This window comes from Pagrus major, chromosome 20 (genome assembly GCF_040436345.1).
Source record: "Pagrus major chromosome 20, Pma_NU_1.0".
NCBI lineage: Eukaryota > Metazoa > Chordata > Actinopteri > Spariformes > Sparidae > Pagrus > Pagrus major.
This window is the reverse complement of record NC_133234.1, coordinates 20,193,098-20,209,811: the sequence shown is the minus strand read 5'-3', so window position 1 is coordinate 20,209,811 and position 16,714 is coordinate 20,193,098. Positions and strand designations below refer to the sequence as shown.

The 16,714-nt window shown below is 44.3% G+C and overlaps 1 protein-coding gene across 1 annotated transcript in view; it reads left to right on the top strand.

Annotated features, from left to right (window-relative positions):
• Positions 1-11,183: 11,183 nt before the first annotated feature.
• Positions 11,184-16,714, top strand: part of LOC141015963 (ubiquitin carboxyl-terminal hydrolase 54-like) — a 43,074-nt gene continuing 37,543 nt past the window's right edge. The window contains exon 1 of the mRNA XM_073490191.1: positions 11,184-11,339. Within this exon, the coding sequence (XP_073346292.1) occupies positions 11,184-11,339 (156 nt within the window). The remainder of the gene's footprint in view (positions 11,340-16,714) is intronic.

Below are 16,714 nucleotides of genomic sequence, written 5' to 3'. Positions count from 1 at the left end.
CAGTTGTAGTCACGTCTCCGATGCCAAGAATATCCTCTGGATCGCCCATATAAGTCTGACCACCTGTTATCACATGACCGAAGTGCCATACCTAAATGACATGATGACACATAAGTCATCTCCATGACCACAAACTCCATCTGTTGATGAAAACCGTGGTTCGACATATATTTTGATGCTAATTTATGATTGAGTCATGTAATTAAAGCAAAAACAATGAAAGTAAATAAGACTTCTTGCTAAGCGTTGAGAAGATTAAGTCTGCTCGTGCCAGAAGCTGGTTAGCTTAGCTTAGCATTAAGAGGAAGCAGCTAGCCAATCCACCTCCCAGCACAAGATGAGTCTGCTCGAGAAAGGGCAATTTTCTGTTTTATAGGAGATTATAGACCAAATCAGTGTAACGTCACACCAACAACAACAACACAAGTCACTTCCTGGTAGACAAGCAGCAGCTGATTTGCATTACAGAGATAAGTGAAATGACCACACTTGTTTATTTCGGTAACATTTAATGTCCTCCAGCTGCTCTGCCTCAGCTCTTGGTGATTGATGGCTTTTCCTGATGGACAAATTGGCACTTGTTAGCGACCACCGTTTTTAAGACGCGTAAGCACATTATAGTTCAATTATAGTCAATTGTTATTTAGTGTGGATTTTATGTAAAAACATGTAAATATATTTAGCCTGTGGTTTCAGGCTTTTAACAGAAATCCCACTCAAAAACAAGCAAAAATGCAAACTGGTTTCTGTTGCTGCTCCTGGATGTTGTTCGCTCTGGACATCCTGGCTTTCCCCCATTGTTTACAGTCTTAATTGGAAGCTAAGCTAAGCGGCTGCTGGATGTAGCTTCCTTTATACTTCACAGTAATGAGCAACCTAACCAACTCTCGGCTAACAGCGAACTTATTTCTTGATTGTTTGTAGCCTTCAAAATGTATAAAAAGGGCACAATTTTCCAGACTATTGACCAAGCCAGACTAACTGCTTCACCCTGTTTCTATTATTTATGCTGAGCTAATCACCTGCTGGCTGTAGCTTAATATTTATCATACAAACTTAAAAGTAACATCAATCTGCTCACTAACTTGTGACAGCAGAGCGAGGGATATTTTCCAAAATGTCTTGTATGCTGCTCTCTTCTTTTTCTTTTCATTTATATAAGCCACTGGTATTAAAAGTCGCTGCCAAACTACTAAACAATGTCCCCATGACCTCGCTCACCTGCTCTATGAATAGCGATGTGTTCAGGCTGTGACTGTAAACTGGCACTGGCAGATCTCCAATGATACCAATTAAGCAGATGTCCTCTACATGTCGCTGACAGTGGGTTACATCTGACTGTGGAGGTGTGTGAGAGAAAGAGACTTTCTGTTTTTAATGAACATTATTGAAAAACTGTCAAATATACAAACACATCAGACATGTAGTATATATAATGGAACAGAAAAAATAAGACAATATAAGAAAGAAAGAAAGAAGGAAGAAATAAAAGGTATAAAAACACATCATTCCTCTGTGAAAAGATGAACGGTTTTGTTACATGTTTTAGTGTCAATAAGTGCCAGAGTTTTGATATATTCCTTAAATTTGCACAGGAAACCTATAAAGTTAGGGGAACTCTTGGTAAATGTGCAAGAGAGAGAGACTTTTTTCAATTAACTTTATTGAAAAACAATCAAAAACACCAGACATGTACTGTATATAATGGAAAGAAAAGAATGGAAGATATAAAAAGGTAAACAACACATCATTCCTCTTTGAAAAGATCTTTGTACAGATTAACAGTTTAGTGCGAGAGTTTTAATATATTTTTTAAATTCACACAGGAAACCTGTAAAGTTAGAGGACATTTTGATAAATTTACTTTTGTGTATGTGAAATTTACCATACATGGTGTTACAGATTCTATTCTTTCTCTAAATATTTAGAGAAATAAAGATTTGTTGGATATATATAGTGAAAAACTTTGATGTGCACTTATTTAATCTTACTAGTAAAACAGAGAGAAAGAGACAGAACAGGTGAGACCACACGGGATGACATCATCACCACCCTCGCGCTCTTTTCGCCTCGTGCCCGGAAGGCGGCGCCATCGGGCTGAGCAAACCCGCAACATAAAACCGCTACGTCACACACACACACACACACACACACACACACACACACACACACACACACACACGCACACTCCACGGGAGAGAGCTGGGAAGATGGCACGGTGGTATCGCGAGAGCGGCGTGCCGCGACCGCAGCGCTGGATGGCGCTGGTGGGGGCTGGATGCGCCCACGGCTCGCCCTCTCTCCCGTTAAATCACACGGTAGGACACGCGAGCGGACGGAGACTGGCGGCGACAGCAGCCGGGGTGAGTAAAAAGAAAAGACACAAACCCGCACGCTCCGCACGACTGCACGGGCTCCATCACGGATAGAGGGGCGCGCGTGTGACGGGACGAAATACACCATCAGTAGGTGTGTGGTGTGTGTGTGTGTGTGTGTTTATGGGAGGGGGGGCAAGCCAGCGTGTCGACCAGATGTGATCCTCAACAGATGTGCTCTCGTGCCACTCTTTCCTATCATCTCCATCACTGTCGCCATCACTCTCATCAGCAGCACATGCCTCTCCTCGTGCTGTTTCCTCCTGTCAGGTTCAGGGGTTTTTCTCAGGTGCGCGCGGGGTCTTTAATCCCCCCGCTACGCAGCAACTCCTCCGCGTGGCTGCCGCTTTTAACCGGACATCGCTCCCCCCCCCCCCCCCCCCCTCTTCCCCCCCCTCCCCTCCCATCTCAAGTTGCATCACAGTCCGGGGATAACAGGTGTTCCGGTCCGGGCCGTCCCGCCAGGTACACGCCGCTGTGCAGCGCGCGGACTTGTTGATGGATGGCCGAGAGACCGCAGCCTTTTACCGAGGCGGATTCACGCTCCGCTGTCATCGCTCCCGGGGGCCGCTATTGATTTAACGTTGCGGTTTCGATCCGCGTGATTGATGACTTTGGCCCCCTCACCGGGCCCCGCATCACCGCCGCCGGCCCCGCGCGCCGTCACATTAGCGACGGTGACACAGCCCCTCTGCTGCTGCCTCACGCGTCCGCCCCGCACGTGAATACTTAACATAAAGAGGGAGAATAGGGTGCCACGTCCTCCTCACTGCCACTCCTAAGGACTTTTAATCATCAGTTTATATAAAAACTAAACCATAAGACAGCAGCAGTGTCTCCCCACAATGTGCCAACATGTCCTCTACAACCCAAACACACACGTGAGGACACACACACAGCTTCTCCCTCCGCACTGAGCCGAAAATGTCGCCTTGACATTTTAAAGTTGGACTGGTCATCACTTTTAGTTTTCACTCTGGAAGACAGTGAGATTTTCTTTTTTTTTCCCACTTAAAGGACCAGTTCACCCCAAAAAAGGAACAGAGTCAGCCGATGGAAAGTCGGGGGGAGCTTCGTCGTCCACGAAACATTTCTGGAGCTTCACGGCGAAACAGCGTCGCAGCGTTCTCCTGAACAGCCGGAGTAGACGGGGACTTGTTTAAAAAAAAATGGTTCATGTTGATTTGACGGGACTTTATTTTGACGGGGTGCGCGCTAAACCTTTAGCTTAGCGGCTACAGTGAAGATTTCAGCTTTAAAGGTGCAACATGTGAGAACTGGCCACCTGTCGAGCTCCTACTCCAAACAACACATGACCAGAGTAGCTAACTGCTGCTAGCTGTGTTCTGTTGAGCTACTGTTGGCTTGTTAGCTCAGTTAGCCATGCAGCTAGCCGGAGTGTTGCTCGCACGGGACCTTTGGACTGGGGCTGGCTAGTTAGCGTACTACATAGCGTATGTACATATTGCTCCTTTTAAAAAGGTTGTAAATAACGATTTAGGATCTCAGGGCTTCTGGAGACACTGTTTTGTTGTCAGGCTCCAAAAGCGACCTGACTTTCCATCAGCACGACTGAATTTTTTCATTTTTGGGTGAACGTATCCTTTAATGTAAGCATGTGGGTGTGTCCCTTTATTCGCTTTAGCTTTAAAAACACCAGCTCGATGCCCGTATTTGTACCTTATTTAGTACGACATGGCCTTACGAACACTGCTGTGTCCATGTTTCATGAGCTGTCACTGTAGCTTTGGTACAGTATCCTCATCTTACAGCCTTTTCATACTGTGCGAGTGAAGAGGAGGAGGGATGTCCTGGATCCACGCTGCCAGAAAAGCCCTCTCAGAAGTATTTTACTTGGAGGTGGCGTTATTGAAAACACTCGAGGGAAGACGGTTTGATGTTGTTTGTCGCTGTCGGCGGACAACCGGGCAACCGAGCTCAGGATTTTGGACTTGGATCTATTTTTAGCTTGTTTTTTTAAAAATCTCATCTCTCATGCGATTGTTTTGGATTTTGTACGATAAAACCTGATTATATCTTGTGAATATCCAGAATACAGACACACAGCCTTGTCATACTTCAATCTTTGAGAAGTATTTAAAGACAATAAATCCATTAGATTCACTTAAATTGATTTAATTGGTTTTAATCCTCAGAGTATTTCCTCCTAGATGTGGCCATGTGTGAATAATCTTGCCTCGTGTCACGGTTTCCCCGGGGCGTTCGTGCTTTGTTGACATTTCAGTGTGAAGTGTTCGTGCCTCGTGGTCAGGTTTGGATCCACATGTAGGGGATTATAAGAGGGCCGAGGTATGAAGAAGAGCAGATTATCTTCTTCGTGGCAGAGGATGAAGAAGGAGGAGAGGGAAAGAAAGGCACGCTCATACGTCTCCTTTGACCTTTACCATCTGCCGGAGTGCTCTTTCTGTTTTTGCCATATCGTCATTGATATGTGGTTGTTTATTCAAAGAAAGGTCCCACGTTGTCCTCTCCTCTCCGTCCTTCTTTTTCTTTCCTCTCTTTCCTTTTTACTTTCTTTTACCATTTGTCAGTTTTTCCTCTCCTCTAATCTTTTCTTCTGTCCTTACTCCTTTATATTCCTTTCCTTTCTTTTCCTTTCCTTTACCCATCTCTCCTCTTTTCTCATTTCCTTTCCTCTCATCTCCTCTCTATTCTCCTTTTTCTTCCTTGTCTTGTCTTTCCTTTCCTTATCCCCTCTTCTTCTTTCAACTCCTATTTTCTCATTTCCATTTCTCTCATTTTCTCTACTCTCTTCTCTCCTCTCCCCTTTTCTCATCTCCTCTCCTCTCCTCTTCTCTTCCCTCTTCTCCTTTCCTTTCCTTTCCTCCTTCTTTCTCTCTATCACACTCAAACAGGTTTCTCCTCCTCTCCTCTCCTCTCATTTCCTCCACCTTCCTCCCCATTACCCCCAAACCCCCTGTACCTCCTCCTCTCCTCTCCTCTCCCCCTGTACTCTGACCTAAACTGTAGAAATCTCACATAATTCCCAGCATGCACCATAAATAAGGATGGTTATGTAATAGCCTAAATATTAAGCAAATATTCACCCCTCTTTATATTTTCCACTAATAGGATTGGGTGCGCACATGTGCCACGGCGATAATGGGTTGCATCTAGGTTACGGCGCGCACGTGTGTGTGTGTGTGTGTGTGTGTGTGTGTGTGTGTTTTTGTGTGCTTGCATGCGATTACGTGTGTGTGTTTTGGACATGCATACTTTTAACGTTACGGAGTCTGAGTGGGGAAATGACCTTGAATCTTGCAAAAAAAAAAAAAAGAGATCTCGGTCTCGGTAAAACGCTCGCACATGCAGCTGCACGTGTGCCTACTGTATGTTCACACACACACACACACACTCGAAACACACACACATATATGTAAAACTTCTCTTTAGATCCAAAGTGTGAAAAGAGGAGGAGAGAGAGGAGCGCAGAGGGGAGGATGAACTCTGGGCTCTCCCTATTGTCAACTAAGGCTATTTGAAGTTACACATAACCCAGTTACAGGGAAACCACTATGTGTGTGTGTGTGTGTGTGTGTGTGTTCACATGCATGTGAAGTGAAGTTTTTTCGGAAACGGAAAAAGGAAATAGACAGAGATGAATGGGCGAAGAAGTGGAGAGAGTGAATGAGAATGGAAAATAGAGGTCAGTGGAAGAAAGTGAGAGACAGAGAGCAGGAATGAAGTGAATGGGAGGCGGAGAGAGGAAGGAGACGGAAAGAGTTTGTGAAAGAAAGGATCAAGACTTCTCTCTTTTACAGCGATGTATAAATATACTTCTCGCCTTTATGTTTGCTCGAGTGCGAGCGAGACAGTGTGACAGACAGGCTATTGTCCTCGGGGGACAGTATCAGCTCTTTGTTCAGCTTGCATGACACCGGTGTCACTGTCACCGAGCCACACTAACCACCAGCAGAGAGGAGGAGAGAAGAGACAGCAGCACATTCACATCACAAAGCAGCGTCCAGTTCCCATCCAGCTCCAAGGCCAGTTTTCAAATGTCGAAATGTTGTCGCCTCAGCCGAAGAGAATAAACAGGATCGTGAAATGGAGAACGAACGAGCAAATTTGAACAATGAGAAACGATCAGATGGTGAGTCTTTACAAGTTGTCTGAAACACGTGACCTTTCAGGGAGGTTATATCAACAAATATATGGCCAAAAGTACATGGACACCATGCTCTTCGTCAAATAAGTCTTGACCTTGAAAACAGCAGTTGGCAATTGTTCTGAAGTTTTTGATTCGAACAACTTGGCAACTTCATCTGCTGAGGAAGATTGTGTGATGATCAACATCTACTGAATGGACCTTGCAAACAATAAAGCCTGGCCGATACTTGATTTTTGTAAGCTTCATAAGCTTTTATTTTTGAGTGATTTTGGTCCGGTATAATTTTAAAAGTCTAGATAAGCTGCATGATTAAATAATTGCATCTCTATTCAAGTTAGCCGGGTGCTAAACCGGATGTTAGCCGGCTCGGTGGGCCCCACAGCGTGGAGAACCCAGGTAACTTTATAGCCAGGAAGTTGGTTCACATACTTGAATTGTCACTGGTACCATCTTTTCTTCAGTTTCACTTGGCTGAAGTCTTATTTTATTTATCATTTAGATGTTAAACTTTAGAAAAAGACAAGTTAAATTGTTGTTCTAAGAAATGAAAACACGACCTGTTGCAGTTGCCCTGATGGACTGTAGTGCTGCTACACTCTCATTCATGGGCCCTCATTTTGTTCCTCTTGGGAGTGGCTGCATCTCGTGCGACATCTAGAGGTGAAATTTGGTATTTTGCCCGCCCAGTTCAGTCTTCTAACAAACTGGTTCGAAGATTTTGAATCGGCCCAACCCCATAATTAGACGCTACCCCAAGCAAGTTTTCATATCGGTGCATATCAGGCAACATATTCTCTGATACGATAAATCTTTGATATAGCTGTGATAGGTCACCATCAGCCAATAATACAAGCCAACCGATATATTGGTCAGGCAACGTTTTCATATTGCGGAAACCAAAATATCTCAATGTCAGTTATTTTTTCCAGTATTATGCAGCCCGAGGCTGACTGGGAACAAACTCCTCCAACAAGGTTACAACATCTGGAAGGATTGAATGCCTGTGCAAGTCCTGTGTCCACTTACTTTGTTTGGTTGTCCACATACTTTTGGCCATATAATTCATTGGAAACCCAATATCCCCATCCTGACTTCCAGTTCAACTATAAAATCCTCATACTGTAAGGGAGATCAGGTGCTTGGATGCTTTTCCGATACTTGGATGGAAACCCAGCTGTTCCAATATAGACCACAGTGAAACCCTCGTGGTAAAACCAATCCCTAGAAGAGATGAAGTGACCTCGCTATGTATCACCAAAATACCCTTCTCGTCTTCTTACCAAAGCACAGAGAGACATGACGGAGGGAGGCTGAGAAATTGAGTAAACATCATGAAAAATAAGCGATGGAAAATGGAATGAACATGTGTCGAATGTGCCGCTGCTGCTGCTGATTCTTGATCCCGCGGGGCGACAGAATGACGGACGGATGTTTGCGCCGAATGTTTACATTTATCGCAGAGATGTGGATCAGAGAGGAAGCGTGACAGGGCACCAGGGATCAAACAGGCGTCGAGCCATCCTTCAGACTCTGTCCTCGGGTAAACTCCCAGCAAACTTCTGAAGCTCCTCATGTCGCCTGATGACATTTTTCAATACTGTGACCGCCACAAACAAAAGTCAGTTTATAACTTAACTGTATTAGGTTGGCAGCAAGTAATCTTATTGATATTTTAGCACTTAAAGAATATGTTTTTTTCTAAATTTTGGTGAACTAACCCTTTAAATAAAACCTAAACCCGGTCCTTATTCTGGACCTCACTTTGCGACACTTCCCTTAAATGCTTAAAGTTCAGCTCGGACTGATTTCCATTCAGCAAGAAGATGAAGCCACACACACTACACACTACACACACGCGCTGTACACACACACATGGTGTGTCTGTGTCCTCACCTCGACATCTCACGTGGAAAATGTCTTTCATGTGTGGTCGCTGTCTGGACTGAGACCACAGGTCCTGGTTTCCTTATGCCTGCCAGCGCAGGGTCAGGGAGTTTGATTGACTTGTGCCTTGACTCACTCTGGCTTCCAGGAACTCTCCACCATCAATACACATCATCATCACTCGCCAGCCTTGTGTGTGTGTCTGTGTGTGTCTGTGTGTGCTGTCTCAACCAGTGCAGCACAGTGTGTCTCTCAGTTAAATCACATGGTTCGGCTTTTCCCCCGCGTGCCTGCTGCTTGGCCTATTTCCATGGTAACTAGCCGAAGATGTGGGGACACACACACGCACACAAAAAACACACACATTGACACACACACACAAACACATAAACAGCGCTTGTGCGAGGGCTTGCCAGAGCCATCTCGGTTGTGTGTGGCTGCAGGGTGCAGTCGGAGAGAGAGAGAGGATGTGTGATCACACACTCCACACAGGCTCAGCGGGAGACGCACACACACACTCGCACACAGGCGTACACACACTGTATGCTGAGACAGAAGCTCAGGATGCTGTGCTGTGGAGGAAAAAATGGCACACAGGGGCATGCCAGCCAAATCCTTTTATAAATCCTCTGGCAATTTGGATTTGTTTGTTTATGGATGAATGTAACGAACGTGAACGTCTCTGTTTTTCAGACAGACAGACAGACAGACAGACAGATAAGTGGATGAACTGACTTTGTAACGTTGCGTAATGTTTCCCTTCCGTATTCGCTCCGATGCACTCCCCCCCCGTGCCAGCCTTGTCACGACGCCGCACCCTTACCTCCATCCCACCCCCTCATCACTCCACCTCGCCACCCCGGATACCATGTGGCCATCGTCATAGCGACAGCCCACGCTGCTGCCCCGCTCGCCGCAGCATCCGCCGTGCCCTGTGGCCTTTCCGGCAAACCACGGCGAAGCTATAGGGGATGAGAGGGATGGGGAGGGTGGCGGCAGAGGGGTGGAGGGGGGGCACTGCGGATCTGTTAGCTACTGCCCTGTGGTGTTATGCAACTTCATGTACACACACCCACGCAGACTTACAGTAGGGTGACAAACACACACACACAGATTGCCTCTTTTTTCCCCCCACAATCTCCCTCACACACACACTCACATTCGGATGCCGTATAGCAAGCACAAGCTCTAGCTAATGTCCCTAAGTACTGATTATGACATAACAGATTTCTCCGAGCAGTTGCTGCGTCGTATCACTGATGTTGTGTTACCCTGACAAACACTGTTGTGTTCATGTTGTTTTCATGATTCGTGGTGCAAAAGCAATGAAATGACAGGCTTGAATGAATGTGTCTGTGGCCACTAGGGGGCACAAGAACATCAAAACCTCCTTAGCTTTCATTTTTGCCGTGGCTAGCGTGTTAGCAAGCATTTGCTAGCTTAAATATCAAGCAGACAGAAAGCAACATTCCTTTAGTCTTGTGTTTCTGTCTAACTTGTAAATGCAAGTCCAGTTTTCACCACTTTTAGCTCTGTTTTGGTCTCCACCAGCATCTGAGGATAATACCTTGCTTTTTAGCTGCTAAAAGTGCAAGTAACTTGTTGCTAACTGTGTCTGCTGTCTGGTGCAAGGAAGATTGTCTTCAGTGGTTTTTTTAAGAGCATGTTTGTGAAGAATAATGAGACTAAACTGAAAGGAAAATGTGCAATAAAGCCAAAACATTAAGCTAAATAGGTTAAAAGGCAACATGAAGCTTCAGCGTTAATGTAGGTTTAATGTTGCTTTGATTTAATATTTATCTTTATCAGCAATATTTAACTAACAATATTCCCGTCTGCGTTTGAAATTAACCATGTTTTTTGGGCTAAGCTAGCTAACACTATGGAGATGAACTTACTCAAAACATTTTTTTCCCCTCATGAGCTACTTTGAAAACTTCAGTATGTCATCAGAGATTAGGATGAGATAAGCTAACAGCAGGAGTGGTTGCATTTTCCTCTCTTTAACCGAACTATCACAAGCTTAACTGCCTTGTTAACTAATCGTTAAACGCATTTCTACGCGTCTTCTCGTCCCCAAAGTCGTAGTCTTGGTCGAGATTCCGGTCTTGCTCCACGGCTAACGTTAGCTAGCTACAGCCAAGGATAGCTAACAAAGAGCAGCAGTTGTGAGTTACTCTGGTGAAATGCTGCTCCCTATGATTTTGGTCCTACCTTCAAATTCTGGCCATATTCTACAAATTATACGTTTAACAGCTCAAAATACTAGTTTCTAAAACCACTGTCTGTTTATCTAAACCTGCTAACACGTTGGTCTTTGTGTCTTACAGGCGAAGTGAAAGAGGAGAAGAAGGCATTGAAGGCTCCCTCCCCCCGCCCCCCACACATGGGACATCAACATTTATCTCACAGAGTCTGCCAAAGGACGCTTTGGACACACTCTCATGTCCTCAAACACCAACTGCTAAATCCAAGGAGCTAAAAAAAGAGAAACAAAAAGCCAACCGCTGGCTCCAGCAAGTGGACAGATTTTAAAGTAAAAACACGGCTGGAGAGGGGGAGGGTTGTATGGGTGCCAAATCCCCATCCAAGACTCTCCGTATCTCCTCGATCTGCCGCTGCCGCCTCCCTCCTCTTCCTCCCTCCGTTTCCTCCTCCTCCTCCTCCTCCTCCTCCACTCTTCTCTCATTCTCCCTCGTTCTCTCTCATGGGAGTGACATAGAGGCCGTCGCCTGGTCTGCTGCCCCGCCCCTTCCCCGCCTCGCCGTGGAAACGGGGGCGTCCAGGTAGTGATGTCGTGGAAGAGGAACTACTTTGCGTCGGGTGGCGGAGCGGTAGGCGGGGTGCAGGGGCTGGTGACCCCGAGAACCATGACCTCTATCGCACCCAGCAAAGGCCTGAGCAACGAGCCGGGACAGAACAGCTGCTTCCTCAACAGCGCTCTGCAGGTCAGTCGGATAAACACACACATATACGGGGACGTCAGGCGGTATCGAAGGGAGTAACGTGTTCTGAGTAACACTTTCAGGATCATGTAGTGGTCTTGACTGGTTTTCATGTAGTGGTCTAAACTGTAGTGGTCAAAACGTCGATATTTGCATAATTTTGGATCGTTTAGTGAGCGTAAACTCGCTGAAGACCAGACTTAGACCAAAAAAATCCCCCTGAAGAAGCAAGAAGTGAGCGTGTCTGCAGTGCAGGCCTGCAGAGCATCACATGAGGAAACCAAATGTCTGCTGAAATCAGTGGGCTGGAGACTTCTGACTCACTGAAATATTAAATATGATGACTTAATCTGATTTAATGTCGCTTTAACTTGTCCAATTACTTTCTGTTCCCGAAAACTGGACACGTGGCAAAAAAAATGGACACAGTTCCTGGACTGTTTGTCAGATGAGGTCGTGAATATGCTTGTACTAAAGCTGAAAATAGGAATTTTAACATCACAGTCGTTGTTTCATTTAAGTTCACTTTAAAACCACTTTCTGTTTGTACTTTTGCACCCCTTCATGCTTTAAGTTCACAAAAAACAGGCTTTTACAGATAAATTTACACAATTTTAGCGCTTGCCAGTATTATTGTGCTTCATGGTCGGGCTGGGCTATGTATCGTTCATGTACTGTTGTCATGATAGCATGTTGGATAGCATTATACCATGATATGACACGAGCGTTGTCTTTTACTGGGCTTAAAGGCTGCATTGAATTAAAGTGATGTAATTTTCTGAACTTACACATACAAGTCCTCCTTGTTCTAACACTTTCTTCCACCCATTTAGTCATTATATCCACTTTGCTGTACTGTAAATGTACTTTTATTATTATTTACGTAAAATCTCATTGTGTTCATATTGCGCGAAAGTACCAATAGTCATCCCTACAATATCGTAGCAATATCGCTATCGAGGTATTTGGTCATTTATGAGGTAGTTTTGGGTAAATTTCAAGATATCAAGATTGGGGTTGTCATGATTTCGATTTTGGCGGTCAAAATCGACAATCCATCGAGATGAGCTTCCAGTTGCTTGTGCACATTTCGTGCGCTCACCGGTCGCCTGCAGCGGCTGCATTTCTAGACACTTATCCTGAGTGCACGAAGACACACAACTGACTGGTACGAAGGTAATTCGGACGGCGTCAGAGATGTTTCAGAGATCCTTTATTGCGTCCTTTATTATTTACGTGCGTACTGAGAAGATTTTTAAAGTAGTAATTTTATTTTTGTAGTGTAGAATTCTCTGATTTGTGCGTTACTGGAATATAAAATGCGACAACTTTCTGATTAGACACACTTTATAAAGGGTTAAATATGCCTTTAGTCTCGTGAGTTGCACAGGCTGCACAATGCTAACACACACACACACACCCACAGTTCACATGCCCTCCCCTCCTCCCTCCTCACACTGCAGTAAATTGATATTTAAGCAGGACAGGGATGAGATTAGAGACATATTAAGGGGGTGTTCGCGTGTTTCGGTGGGTTTTGGCACAGCTGCCGGTCTGGCCTCAGCGTGGACGTCCAGTCTGTGTGTGGAGGTGCTTACACTGCGCTGCTACTGCTGCATCTCCTCTCTCTCTTCATCCACACACACTCGCATCCCTCCTCCCAAGACTTCCAGCTGGCACAGACATACCTTTCTCTACACACACACACACACACACACACACACACACACACACACACACACACACACATAAATGCCTCTTGAGGGAGAGAGAGCGAGAAAGGCAAGAAGAGAGAGAGAGTTTGGGGTAAGCTGAGGAGGGAGGGGGGTGATGAGGCAGAAGCTTAGGGAGAGTTGAAGAGAGCAGAGGGATAGATGTGAAGAAGAAAAAGTTGCTGAAGGAGGAGACGAGAAGAAAGAGGGATGAGGAGTATACAGTATGAAAAGACTGAGGAGAAGACCAAAGGGGATACAGCCGGGAGAAAGAGTGGAATCAAGGAGTCGGATAAGGTAGGAGAAAAAATGGAGGAGGAGGAGGAGGAGAGAGGAGGGAGGAGACAAAGTGAAGGACGTGAAGTTTATTTGTGAGATGAAGAAAAAGGCCTCAACAAAGGCATGAAGGAGGCTTTAACAGAGAGAAGTGGGCCACTTCAAGGACACACACACACACATATGTACACACATGCACACACACACACAGAGGAGAGAGGATGTTGGACAGGACACAGATGAGTGACGACAAACTGAGGGAGATGTGACGTCCCGAGATGCTTGTTGGCTGTTTCACAATGTATTTCTCTGTGTGTGTGTTTGCATTTATGTGTTTTTGTTTAAGTGTGCATGAGTCGGCACTTAGTTTAAGGTGAAGTGTAAGGGGTCAAAGTTCAGGTTTCGGAAGGAGTTACTCTTTAAGCATCTTTATAGTTGATCACTTTGTTCATTTTGTCTATAAAACGTGAAAATGTAGAAATGCAAAATGTGAAATTGTGAAAAATCACATTTTCCAAGAGCCAGATGTTGAAATTGCCTGATTTGTCTGGCCAACAGTTCAAAACCCAAACATGTTCAATCTAGAATAGAGCTGCAATGATTGGTCAACTAATGAACAAGTGCTTTTCTTCGTCTTATATGATGGTACAAGAAGAGTCTTTGGGATTTAAGATGGGATTTGGAGACGTATTCGGGCTCTGAGAAACTATTTTGCCGTTTTACAGACAAAACAATTAATCGTGAAAATAATTGGCAGACTAATCAGTAATAAAAGCAATCTTTTGTTGCAGCCCAAATGAAAGTGAAAGTGAAATCTTCACGTTTGAGAAGCTGGAAGCATCAAATATTTTGTTTTTACTTGAAAGATGAGTTTATGATGGTTGATCGAGTAACACAATCAGTTTATAAGAAGGCTCTGCACTGGTTCCTCGCTTTTATTTGTGGTCGGTGAAACACTCTGCTGCCTCTTGCTGGCCCCTAAGGGACCCTTGGGCAAGGCAGTTAACCCCCCGCTGCTGCAGTGGAGCTGCAGGGTGGCAGCAGCAGCAGCAGCAGCAGCAGTATCAGCAGTAGCGGCTGCTCTGTGTGGTAATTTTAATGAGAGTGGAGGAAGGTGCTGTGAGGTAACGTGTGTGTACGCTCAGCAGCTCTTGACTGTGTAAACAACACAGGTGAAAATAAAATAGCTGAAGGAGTTACAGAGTCGACCGGCTTTGATGGAGCAGAAACACATGGGTTCACTCATCCAGCAGCGCTGTTATTGTGTGTGTGTGAGTGTGTGAGTGTGTGTGTGATGCAGCGGGAGGGAAGAAGGACTTGATGATGGAAAATGAGCTTTATAGCGCTGTGTTAATAAAAGCAAATCTTACTGTAACTTCACTCACGAGAAGTAGGAAAAATGTGAAAGTAAATTCAGATTAAAGGACATTATTTAGGATCAGAAGACCTCAGTATGTTACGTAATCCACACACAAGCTTTGTGTGTTCATTAAGCTGCAATTTGAGAAAAGAAATAAGCATCTCAATTGTTTGATGAAGCAAAAGAGACACAAAGATACATCCAGTGTGACTTTAATTATACAGTGTTTGTATGTTTCCAGCTGTACGGCTCCACTGCAGCAACCCCGTCTCTATGAGATACATTTATAATAGTTAGTTTTCTGGGAACATAATGAGCAAATGTTTTTGTTTTAAACACATCTGGCAAGTCTCAGAAATGTTGATACTGAACGTAAATGTTCAATGATAATGTATTTGATTTGTTTTCTAGCAATACAATACCCCACAGTAACTACAGAAGTATTTAAGTTTTGTATGTGTATGTTAAGGGACTTGCAGCACATTGTTAAGGTTAGGAAAATATCACGGTTAGATGATGTAATAATCTGGTTTTAACCTAAACTAGGCGGCCCTCACCTGGCTGCAGGAGATGGTTGTTCACATGATCCTGTTTAACTCGATCTGAAATTAAAACCTTAACAGCTGCAGCATCCGTTCTTTTTGCAATGGAAAGCTAAAGGCCCATTAAGGACATCATTACGTTATGTGTGGCGCACATGATGAGCAAAGTGTATTTTGTGGCTTTGATTATAGTGTATTTCTGTATCAAGCAGGCCTAGCAAGATTACTTCTATTGCAGATTAAACTATTGAAACGACTTTGTACTCTGCTCATTGAAATGAACATATTTAAAAAGTCAAAAATGTATATATTGTTAAGAAATACTGAGTATATACATCCAAGTAATACATATTTCTACATTTACATTTAGAAATCTTTTTATTTGGTACAATTTGACGAAAAACTCAAACTTCAAATACATTTTGGAGTGTATTTGTTCATGTTTCTACATTTAGAAATCTTCCGGATCATTATGTTTTGTGTTTCTATTTTGTAATATTTGATGTAAAAGCATTTAATTTATGACATACTTTCATTACTTTTATACTTATTATGATTTATTTGACTTAAACAACCTTTGAGCTTAGGTTTTACAGATGTGAGGGATATGAAGTGTGGCACCGGTGGACCATTTTATTTACAGTTAATCTAAACAACAATCCTCATCAAACCTTGAGTGCTTTTTTGTTTTTGCCTACACCCTGAACTCTGGTGTCAAACTCCGGCACTGTGAACGCCCACCATCCTCCCCAGCTGCCCTCCTCGGGCGTTGCAGCATGCTAAATAAATGTAGCTCTGCATTAATTAAAAACAACATCGCCTCTGAAGATAATCCAGGCAGAGATTTGCCATCACGACTTAATTATGTAAACAGTTCAGTAATGTAGAAACATCATTTCTAGGAGTCAGCGTTGCTCCGCAGCTGAAGAAAACACTGACTGACAGTTTCTAGTCGTATTTATGTGCTTCTGCTGATTCCAGCGAGAGACACTCACATTAGAGGAGGCACGACAATGTCCCGCATATTGTTGTTGTGATGTTTCTGGTAGGTGATGTTTGGACTCAAAAGCGACAAAGGTCGACAACAGAGCAGGTCGAACTAAAGGAAAAGGGGCCATTTCTATATATACTGCAGGTGATGAGGATACTGGGAGCAGGTACAGAGGTCGATGTGGAGGTCAGGTGATGATGAGAGGTGGGAAAAGCCGAGGGCGAGTAAAATGTGAGACCTTTTTCACAGGAGATATTTCGACATGTCACAGCAGGAAAAGGTCTTTAAAGTTTAAAGCCTCAACGGTAGCTCCTCTCTCCCACAGAAAACAGAAATACTGCTCCTGAAACGCCTCGTCAGTAGCCCCGCCTTTAATTCAGTGACTTTGTGACATCACACTGCGTCACCATGTCACACTTTCGCATATTTTCACCTACATTCACGGTAGAAGTGAAGCTGAACAGAAGCTGAAAACAGGAAAGAGCCGACCGTAGACA